The sequence below is a fragment of the Rhipicephalus microplus genome, chromosome 1 (assembly GCF_043290135.1).
Source record: "Rhipicephalus microplus isolate Deutch F79 chromosome 1, USDA_Rmic, whole genome shotgun sequence".
NCBI lineage: Eukaryota > Metazoa > Arthropoda > Arachnida > Ixodida > Ixodidae > Rhipicephalus > Rhipicephalus microplus.
The window spans coordinates 116654692-116666552 of NC_134700.1; the positions used below are offsets into that span (position 1 = coordinate 116654692).

General features: G+C 47.4%; 1 protein-coding gene across 1 annotated transcript in view; it reads left to right on the top strand.

The window, feature by feature from the left end:
• Positions 1-11861, top strand: part of LOC119178238 (progranulin) — a 102385-nt gene that overhangs the window by 18593 nt on the left and 71931 nt on the right. The window contains exons 3-4 of the mRNA XM_037429432.2: positions 7333-7443; positions 8938-9240. Coding sequence (XP_037285329.2) covers positions 7333-7443; positions 8938-9240 — 414 coding nt within the window. The remainder of the gene's footprint in view (positions 1-7332; positions 7444-8937; positions 9241-11861) is intronic.

An 11861-nucleotide genomic window follows, 5' to 3' on the forward strand; every position in this document is an offset into this window, starting at 1 on the left:
TCTGCCTCGAGAGCAGTTTATGAGCATAACTGTTATCAGTCGCAATATTTAACACGAAGTGATACAGAGCGAGTGGAGTGCCGCGCGAGGCACGCCATGGTAGCGTACATTCTGCTATGAAAATAGAAATGGAACGGCCATACTGTATACAGAGGCGCTTCGTGTGAAAACTGCGAACTAACACAGCATTACGCATGCACTAATTGAAAAGCCAGTTAATAACCAAAAGACCCATTTTTGGCCTAGCATTGCGGTCGACGGTAGATGCGCCTCAACAGGGCGTGGCCGCTGGTGCGTCCGCGCTCATCTTGTGATCGCAGCTGTTTATGAGTCTTGGGCTTTCTCCCCAAGTGTTCGTTGAATGACGAATGAATTAATTACCGAACAACTTTATTCATTTTTTATTAAGGGAAGGGGACAATAGGACAGCGGGTGGTGGGGAGGAACTTCTCGAAGTAGTCCTGCTTTACCCTCTGAGCCCACTCTAAGATGATCTCCTGAATTTCAGGCCTTGAGCTGCGCAAGGCAGCCTCCCACTGCTCCTCACTAGAAAGTGGGCGTTTCAGGAAAGGAGAGGAGGCTGCTTAAGGCAGCGCCACATGAGGTGGTTCAAGTCGGTAGTGGAATAGTCACAGAATTTACAGAGCGAGAAGGGTAACAGGACGGGCGAATGCGGAGTAGGAGGTAAGGTGAAGGAAAGGTGTGAGTCTGTGGCTGTCGCCACAGAATTTCGCCCCTGTGCGGAGATTTTTGTGTGAGGGGCGGGAACATTAAGCGTTATAATTGGTAGTGGGTGTAAATGTCATGTAATGAAATAAGGTGATCCAACACTGTAAACGGTGCCTCCTCCGTTGCAAGTTACGACACATGGGATGCTTGTGCCCGGATGGTAAATTCTCAGGCACTGGCATGAGGGTCATTCCACGCCAAACGTCCCAACCGATTTTGCAACCATCTTCAATGTTTCTAAAGAAATTGTGCCGATTTAATGCGTCGAAACCGATGAATTGCTAGAATAATTCGAAGAGAAGAATTCTCGTGGTCACGTGGCTGCCTTCTGAACTTCGGAGAATGACGCTTAGGAGTTGCTTGTGAAAAAAAATTATTTTAAAATTACTGCTTCAATCTTTCAATACCAAATTTAGTGTACAAGTTGGGCAAAAAGTGCTTGTGTAAGATATTTGATGCTCAGTGATATTAATGCAATTTTTCTGCCAAATACATCTCCAAAGCTTAAGGCAAACAGTGTTGTGTTTGCATTTTTTCTGTTGCAATGCTGCGCTTTGTATCAATACTTACACCACAGAAAGTATATTTTGAAAATAAAATACTGTTAGAGCTCTCAAGCGGACAAACTTTACGCGAAAAATCTCAAATTTTACTAAGTCGTCATTTTTGTCCATAATGAGACGCCATTTGCACCGTATGGTCCATTTAAAAATTGCCTTCATATCTAAATTGAAAGCAGATAAAGCGTGCTTCTTATATGGAAGTTTTCACGAGACAATTTTTATTTTAGGAGCTGTAATGATGATTGTAGTGGGTCATGCAAATCTCGGCACACACATTGTCAGTGCTAAGCACGAGACGCTCGGCCCGGACTGTCGCTGATTTTGATAGCTAGGCCTACGCTCCTACCTGGTCTCGGATAACAGTTTTGACTGTCTCCGTTCTATATTATAATTGGTGGAGTTTGCTGGGTCTCCTTGCAATCCTGGAGTTGCGAAGCCGGACTCTACCTGCTGTCATGACCACTGCATCTGCCAGAAGCCCTCCTCCTATGGCTTCCCAGGCCATCGTGTGCTCCGGTGCGGTCCGTCAGCGGGATCCTCCCATATTCAGCGGCACTGACGACCACGACGTCGACGACTGGCTGGCTACTTACGAACTCGTGAGTGTCTTGAACAAATGGGACGAAGCCACTAGACGGGTCACTGTCGGCATTTACCTCAGTGGCATTGCCCACTTATGGCTTCGGAACCATGAGACCGACGTTCCCACCTGGACAGCCTTCAAAGCAAAGTTCAGCGAAGTATTTGGTCGTCCTTCTGTCCGCAAACTTCGTGCGGAGCAGCGCCTTCAGTCGAGATCTCAACTGCCTGGTGAGAACTTTACAAGTTACATAGAAGACGTCATTGACTTGTGCAAGCGCGTCGATGTGAACATGACAGAGGTGGACCGCATCAAGCATATTTTTAAGGGTATTGACGAGGACGCTTTCCAGATGCTCATTTCAAAAAGCCCTGCTACTGTCGCCCAAGTTACCGAGCTCTGCCAAAGCTATGATGAGCTCCGCCGGCAACGTCTCGTCACCCACCGTGCTGTCCCACATCAGGAACCGATGTCCGGCTTAACTCCCTCGCAAGACCCCGTCCTCCTCTCGCAGATCAAAGATTTCGTGCGCGAAGAAGTTGCCCGCCAACTCTCGCTCATCTCTGGCCTACCGAAGCGCAGTGCACCGCTTAGCCCTACTCTACGGACTATTATACGAGATCAAGTGTCTGAGGTCCTTCCTCCAGAGCTGGTGCCACCAGTCAATGCACCATTGACGTACGCCGAAGCAGCAGCACGACCACGACCACAGCCGTTCCAAGCGCCGCCTCCACAGCCTGCTCCTGTTTATGCCGCCCGGCCGCCACGACCTCCACTTCGCGAGTCCCTAATCCATGGCGCACTGCCGACAACCGACCGATCTGCTTTTCGTGTGGTCTACCTGGCCACGTCGCACGTCTGTGCCGCCGCCGCCCACTCCACTCACGTGAAAACCTACGTCCATACGAAAACGATTACACGTACACTGAATACACCCCAGACCCCGAATTGTACGCTCCTCGTCCAAGCCACCGACCAGCTCCTGATCGCCGATCTCCTTCTCCACGTCGACGCTCGCCCTCCCCGATGCGCCGACGCCCAACTACAATCGACGCGGAAAACTAAATGACGCAGTTCCCGAGGCAAGAACTGCGTCCTCGTCGCAAAGCACAAGCCCTCTTCGTTCGCCGCCGAATGTAATTAATGCCGTTCTTGAAGGTGTACCCGTACTTGCCCTTATTGATACTGGTGCCGCAATTTCTGTCATCGCCGAAAAAGTTTGCCGTTCAATTCGAAAAGTGACAACGCCTTACTTGGGTTCATGTCTTCATACTGCCACTGCACAGCCTGTGCAGCCTGTGGCCGCGTGTACTGCCAGACTTGTAATTCAAGGAGTGCCCTACACAGTCCAGTTCGTAGTACTCCCGCACTGTTCTCATGACATCATTTTAGGTTGGGATTTTCTCTCCCATCACCAAGCCGTCATTGATTGCGCCCGTGCCGAAGTCGCCTTTTGTCCCCTTGGTGATGCGCTACCAGTGCACGATCGCCCTTCCGACGCGAAGTTGGTCATTAGTGACGACACCCAAATCCCTCCACGCGCTACTGTCTTCGCACCTGTGTCGTGTTCCACCGTCGTCGACGCTACCGAATTCTTCACGCCTTCCGCTGCTTTCGTTCATCGCCACCTATCACCGCTCCCAACCGCTCTCGTTACTCTTCAAGGTGGTGCGACTAACGTGCCTGTGAAGAATCCGTTCCCATTCACGATTACGCTACTTCGAGGCGAATGTATTGGTTCGATAGAATCATTCGAAACCATCGCTACACTTGACGTTCCTGATGAATCATCAGAAGTCAGCGCCCTCTCCTGTAGTTCCGTGAATGACCCTTCCACTACCGACATTTTCAACCGTGTCATCGACGAAGGCCTAAACCCACAACAGAGGTGTGAGCTTTTGAGCCTCCTTGACAAGTTTCGACCATCTTTTGACAGTCACAGCGCTACTTTAGGTCGCACATCTACCGTATGCCACCAGATCGCCACAGGTAATCACCCACCACTACGCCAGCGACCATACCGTGTTTCGCCAACTGAACGCCGTATCATCGATGAACAAGTAGGTGACATGCTAAAGCGAGGCGTCGTTCAACTGTCAAACAGTCCTTGGGCGTCGCCGGTTGTTTTAGTTAAAAAGAAGGATGGCATGATACGCTTTTGCGTAGATTATCGTCGCCTAAACAAAATAACACGAAAGGATGTTGATCCTTTGCCTCGAATCGATGACGCCCTCGACTCTTTACAAGGCCCAGAGTTCTTTTCCTCCTTTCATCTACGCTCTGCGTACTGGCAAGTGCCCATGAATCCGGATGATAGGCCAAAAACTGCATTTGTTACACCAGACGGCTTATACGAATTTAACGTGATGCCTTCGGGCTATGCAATGCGCCGGCAACATTTGAGCGCATGATGGACACTATCCTACGAGGCCTCAAATGGAACACGTGTTTGTGCTACTTAGACGATGTAGTGGTATTCTCACCCGATTTTTCCACGCACCTTCGTCGCTTGGAACAGGTTCTACGCTGCCTCTCTGCAGCCGGCCTCCAACTCAACTTGAAGAAGTGTCACTTTGGAGCGCGCAAGCTGACCATTCTCGGACACGTCGTGTCGAAGGATGGCGTTCTTCCTGACCCCGCTAAGCTACGTGCTGTTCGCGAGTTCCCGAGGCCCGCGTCTCTCAAGCAGCTGCGTAGTTTCATTGGGCTTTGCTCATACTTCCGCCGCTTCGTCCGAGATTTCGCCTCGATCATGGCGCCTCTGACAGACCTACTTCAGGGAGACCGCAATCTATCTGCGTGGTCTCCAGCTTGCGACAGTGCCTTTGCGAAGCTCCGTGAACTGCTTACAACAACACCGATACTGCGTCATTTCGATTCAAGCGCTCCCACAGAAATCCACACAGATGCTAGCGGTGTCGGTCTTGGCGCTGTACTCGCCCAACGAAAGCCTGGTTACCAAGAATATGTTGTTGCGTACGCGAGCCGCACTCTTACAAGAACAGAAGCAAATTATTCGGTAACAGAGAAAGAATGCCTAGCGATTATCTGGGCCATTACAAAATTTCGGCCTTATCTGTACGGCCGCCCTTTCGATGTTGTTACCGACCACCACGCGCTCTGCTGGTTATCCTCCCTCAAAGATCCCTCAGGACGCTTGGCACGATGGGCTTTACGGCTCCAAGAGTACGACATCCGCGTCATTTATCGCTCAGGCCAGAAGCACGCCGATGCCGACGCTCTTTCGCGTTCGCCTGTTTCTACTGATATTGCGAGTGTCTCCATCCAAGACAACTTCCTTCCACTATCAGAACCCATCAACATGGCTGCGGAGCAGCGCAAAGATTCGTGGATTGCGTCTCTGATGGATTACCTATCTGAAACACTCGCCCACCCGCCATCTCGAGCGCTACACCGACAAGCCTCTCACTTCGCCATCCGTGATGGAATACTTTATCGCCGCAACTACCACCCTGACGGTCGCAAATGGCTACTCGTCATACCCAGGCATCTCCGCGCCAGCATATGTGCTGCTTTCCATGCCGATCCGCAGTGTGCGCACGCCGGTTTGTTTAAAACCTACGCCAGGCTACGTTTTCGATTTTATTGGCGCGGCATGTACACATTCGTTCAAAAGTACATTCGATCTTGCACAGAGTGCCAACGCCGCAAGCACGATCCTAGCCGTCCTACTGCACCAATGCAGCCGTTACCGTGCCCAGTGCCACCATTCGACCGGGTTGGAATAGACCTTTATGGTCCTCTACCATATACATCAGCTGGGAATCGCTGGATTATTGTAGCGATCGACCATCTCACGAGATATGCAGAAACGGCCGCTCTACCAGCCGCGACGGCACGTGACGTTGCGTCTTTCCTGCTGCAACGTTTTGTTCTGCGTCATGGCGCTCCACGTGAACTTTTGAGCGGCCGAGGCCGCGTCTTTCTCGCGGATGTTATTCGAGAACTTCTTGCAGAATGCCATGTAATTCACCGCTGTACTACCGCATGTCGTCCACAAACAAATAGCTTGACCGAGCGTTTCAACCGTACTCTTGGCGACATGCTTTCTATGTATGTCGCCTCCGACCACACCAACTGGGATCTTATCCTTCCTTACGTAACGTACGCTTACAACACGGCACCTCAAGCGACGACAGGCTTTTCTCCATTCTTTTTACTTTATGGTCGAGAACCATCATCTCCAATTGACACCATTCTCCCCTACCGACCCGACTCATCCGAAGGCACACCACTTTCCGAAGCCGCGCGGTATGCGGAAGAATGTCGGCAATTAGCTCGCACCCTTACAACACAAGAACAAGGGCTACAGAAATTTTGTCACGACGATAGACGGTCCAACTACCAATTTTCGCCCAACTCTCTTGTTTGGCTGTGGGTGCCCCCCAGTGCTGCTCCTGGTACCTCTACAAAGTTTGTCAGCAGGTACCATGGACCTTATCGCGTCATAGAACAAACTTTCGCTGTTAACTACCTCATCGAACCCCTCACGGCCACTGTGGACCTGCGTCGCCGAGGCCGCGAAATCGTACATGTGAATCGCCTCAAACCATATCACGAACCACTTGTCCTCACGACACCTTAGAACGCTTACTTGGCACCATCTTCAGCGAGGGGGAAATATGTAATGATGATTGTAGTGGGTCATGCAAATCTCGGCACACACATTGTCAGTGCTAAGCAGACACGCTCGGCCCGGACTGTCGCTGATTTTGATAGCTAGGCCTACGCTCCTACCTGGTCTCGGATAACAGTTTTGACTGTCTCCGTTCTATATTATAGAGCAAAATAATTTCCAAAGTTTCTCATTGACGGCAATGGCAAATTTCTAGGACGTCAGCTGCTGTATGACCAAATTAAAAAATCGCCGCATTTGGGAAACTTAATAATTTCTTCCTTCAAAGAAAAAGTGTAATATAAAATTCGCTATTTCAGAAGATTTAACTCTTCATTTGCTTGCAATTTAGCTATAAAGGTAATTTTTATTTGACCACCACATGATTCAAATACCGTCTCAATACAGACAAAAATGACGACTTTTTTCTCATGATATTTAACACCTTGAGAATTACGAAGGTGTCTTATTCTCAAGATGCACCCTCTGTGATGTAGGTATCCACTGCTCAGATATTCATAAAATCTGCAGTATTTTAATAGAAAAAGCGCAAACATAACACATTTTTGGCTTAATTCTCGGAGGCGTCTGTGGCAAGAAAGTGCATTAATATTATTGAGCTTCAAACACCCTACATAGGTTTTTTACTTAACATGTAGACCAAATTTAGTGTAGAAAGAAAAAGTGGTACTTTTAACAGAATTTTTGCTTCACAAACAACAGCCAGACGACATTCTGAGAAGTTCAGAAGGCAGCCACGTTTTTAGCAATTCAGTTTTCAACGCATTAAATAAGCGAGACGTTTTTTTCTTAATTTATTTCAGATAATCACCAAAATGGCTGCGACATTTGGCACAGAATGACCAGTGAGCCGGCTCGTTTCCGGCAAGGCCCACATGCAAGGGAGTCCAGACTAGTGCTCAAGTCAATCAAAGGTATGGTGCAAAAGTAGGAAAAGGGCTGACTCAGAAACCTTGCCAGATCCGAAATTATGTATAACTGCTTTGGAGTCGCTTAGGTATTGTGAGGGACACGGCTATGTGCGCCTCTTCCACTTTTTTCAAAGAAGTGGCAGGATTGAAGGCGGCCGTAGCAACCCTGCCGTGAGAGAGGATATTTTTTAGGATAAGAATTGTTTTTGAGAGCCTTCACACGCTGCTTCCGGCGCTTTTTGTGGTGCTCAGGGTGCATGTTTTTTGGAAGTGGGCGATTGTATAGGTTCTCGTGTATGTGATGTGGAATGGTGTACTTGATTTTGGTGATGGGTGCCGAAATAACAGAAAGGCTTTATAGAATGTTGCAGGGAGCACGAAACCAACTTCGTTCTTTGCAGCGGCCGCGCTTGAGAAGGGAGCAAGCTGCTCACACACAAGTAGCCATTGTAAAAGTTGTTCGCGCTCGTCCTCTGTAACTTGAATGTGCGTTCATTCTGTACCTCCTTCTATGTGCTTGAATGGATCGCTTTAATTTTCAAGCTGAGGCAGTCGTTAGTTCGCGCTTATCCCGCATATATGTTATTTTCGTGGGTCCTTTGTGCTTGAGGAACGTGCCACGAGTTTCAAGGAACTTGTTGTTTTTCGCATGACATTACATGTTACTCTTTAACCTTGTGGTGGCACAATGCAGAATACGCGTTCAACTACCTTTTTAGAGACGTGTTTCATTTTCGTGACCGATTCCTATGAAAGAGGGATCACCCATGTTTTTTTTTATATCAGGTTTTCATCGGCTGAAACTGTCCCCTAATTTTACAGCATCTTTTTTTTTATTTGGAGCCTATACAAACCCTGTCAGCGATTAACGTCGCCACGACTATGTTGTCCATTTATACTCTCCATTCAGCACATCAACATGATGGGTAAAGCTTTCCGTCATTGTGAGATACTTACCAGGGTGATGCGTAAGCGGACTACTCATGGTCAGCACAAAGAAGCGTTCGCCACTAATCCTACACAATGCTCACCTTAAGTTTCATTCGTTTCGCTGTTCAGACTGCTTCTTTACGGACATCTGCATTGTATGATGCCTCGAATTGAAAACTACAATGCCCAGTGCAGAAAGTGTTCTATGTCCGTTCCTAAAGACACCGTAATCCTTGGTTACTTCAATTTATTTTATGTAATTAGGGGCACTGTATACCTACGGGCTGTAACGGAGAGACAAAGACCAAAAGAAGGTAAAGTGCAGACAACAGGCGAGTAAACAACAAACAGAATTTCTCAACTAGAGGTGGTTAAAAGCTAGAGTGAAAACTAGAATTCATGTAAGCTTGAAAGGGGTACCAGGGAAGACACATGTGAACTGGCAGTCATGTGTTTGAAGTTGGATGTGACGTCAAGGTGGAAAGGGGGGTACCAGTTGAGTTCTACTTCGTCCTGTTGCAAAAGTACACCCGAGTTACTGGGCAACATTTCTTTTTATCTGTCCAGGTGGTGCCCATGGATCTGTTGTTCTAAAATGTCCCGACGGCAGCAAATGCATCCTCGGCAGCTGCATGAACACTTCTCCTGGTTCAGACAGCTATGACTGTTGTCCCTACGACAGAGGAGTGCCTTGCCTTTACAAAAGCGGCACAGGCAGTTCCATTGAGAAACATGGCTGCTGTCTGCGTGGACACCGTTGCCAGCAAGGAGCATGCATCTATGACGAAGGCGGAGTCTCCTTGTCGTACAGTCCGGCCGCTCTTTTGCCTCCTCTGCAGAAGAGCCTGGGCAGCTCGTCTTGCCGTCCTAGTGAGTGGCGGTCGCTGCATGCATATGGGACAATCTTTGGATTACGTTCTGACACTAAGACGCAGAAAAATAAGTGCCCTCACTTTGTCGTGAAAGACGGGCCCATTTTGGTTCACCTATTGGACTGCACTTGAATTGGCATCCTAAACCGTCATAGTTTTTGCGAGAGGTGTCGTGGCTTGTGCGTAAGCACCTGAAAAGGTGAGGGTTGGGCCTTATTTCTATGACGCCTTCTTGCTTCTAAAGATATTGATTAAAATTTTGAGTGCACTGAAATGTAAAGAAGACTCAAACTTTCGTTAGACTTGTAATATGGCCAAATTGAAATTTAAAATTTACTACCTGTATAGGAAATTTTGGAAACCTCAGCCATATTATCCCGACGGAAAGATGAAGGAAGGCCATTTTTGTGTAAATGTGCACTGTTGTGCATCGCTTCAGTTAACACTCTTGCACGGGTTGCGTCTCTTGCAACAACGTAATGATTCTATGGCGTTGAAATGCTGCTGTTAAAAGTATACATTTTTATATGTACATATATGAGCACATGTACAAACACATGCTGGAATATTGATAAAGAGTCTAATCCCACGAAAAAATTTCTGGTGACGCCTCTAGTCAATGAGGTGCCATATGTACTTAAAGACATCTTATGCCTCTAAGGTAACGTGCGGGTAAGCGTATAGTGAAGAGCAAGAGGCCGCATCTCGGCACACGAGGTGCTTAAACGCTCGATGGCATACAGTAGTCGGTGCTGCATTGTACGCACTTACGCTTTACAGGCATAACTATCAGCGTGAGGTCGGATTTCACTGATGTAGATTATATGCTAGCGTGGGGCTAAATTCAACTAACACCAGCGTGGTTATATTCAGATACATGTTAAAAAATCATCATCATCAGCCTGACTACGTCCACTGCAGGACAAAGGCCTCGCCCATGTTTCGCCAGTTAACCCGGCCCTGTGCTTGCTGCTGCCAATTTATACCCGCAAACTTCTTAATCTCATCTGCCCACCTAACCTTCTGTCTCCCCCTAACCCGCTTCCCTTCTCTGGGAATCCAGTTAGTTACCCTTAACGACCAGCTGTTATCCTGTCTACGCGCTACATGCCCGGCCCATGTCCATTTCCTTTTCTTTATTTCAACTATGACATCCTTAACCCTCGTGTGTCCCCTAATCCACTCTGCTCTCTTCTTGTCTTTTAAGGTTACACCTACCATTTTTCTTTCCATTGCTCGCTGCGTCGTCCTCAATTTAAGCTGAACCCTCTTTGTAAGTCTCCAGGTTTCTGTTCCGTAGCTAAGTACCGGCAAGATACAGCTGTTATATACCTTCCTCTTGAGGGATAGTGGCAATCTACCTGTCATAATTTGAGAGTGCTTGCCGAATGTGCTCCAACCCATTCTTATTCATCTAGTTACTTCAATCTAGTGGTTCGGCTCTGCAGTTATTACCTGCCCTAAGTAGACATAGTCTTTTACAACTTCAAGTGCACTGTTACCTATCTCGAAGCGCTGCTCCTTTCCGAGGTTGTTGTACATTACTTTCGTTTTCAGCAGATTAATTTTAAGACCCACCTTTCTGCTCTCCATGTCTAACTCCGTAATCAAGAGTTGCAATTCGTCCCCTGAGTTACTCAGCAATGCAATGACATCGGTGAAGTGCAGGTTACTAAGCTATTCTCCATTAACTCTTATCCCTAACTGTTTCCATTCTAGGCTTCTGAAAACCTCCTGTAAGCACGCGGTAGATAGCGTTGGGGAGATTGTGTCCCGCTGCCTTACACCCTTCTTGATTGGTATTCTGTTGCTTTCTTTATGAAGCACTATGGTAGCAGTTCATCCCCTGTAGATTTCTTCCAGAATGTTTATATATACTTCATCTATGCCCTGATTCCGCAGTGTCTGCATGACGGCTTATATTTCTACTGAATCAAACGCCTTCTCGTAATCTATGAAGGCTATGTATAGTGGTTGGTTATACTCTGAGCATTTTTCTATTACCTGATTGATAGTGTGAGTGTGGTCAATTGTTGGGTAGTCTGTTCGAAATCCTGCTTGTTGCTTTGGTTGATTGAATTCTAATGTTTTCTTTACTCTGTAGCAATTACCTTTGTAAATAGCTTGTACACTACAGAGAGCAAGCTGATCGGCCTGTAATTCTTCAAGTCCTTGTCATCTCCTTTCTTATATATTAAGATGATGTTAGCGTTCTTCCAAGACTCTGGTACTTTTCCCGTCAGGAGACACCTCGTAAACAGGGTGGCTAGTTTTTTTAACAGAATCTGTCCTCCATCTTTCAGCAGATCTGATGTTACCTGATCCTCACCAGCAGCTTTGCCTCTTTGCATGCTCTCCAAAGCTTTTCTGACTTCTTCTATCATTACTGGTGGGGTGTCATCTAGGTTACTGCTAGTTCTTATAGTATTAAGGTCGTGGTTGTCTCGCCTACTGGACAGATCTCTGTAAAACTCCTCCGCTATTTCAACTATCCTATCCATATTGGTAGTTATTTTGCCTTCTGTGTCCCTTATTGCATACATCCGACTTTTGCCTAGCCCAAGTTTCCTCTTCACTGCTTTGACGCTTCCTCCGTTTTTCAGAGCGTGTTCCATTCTC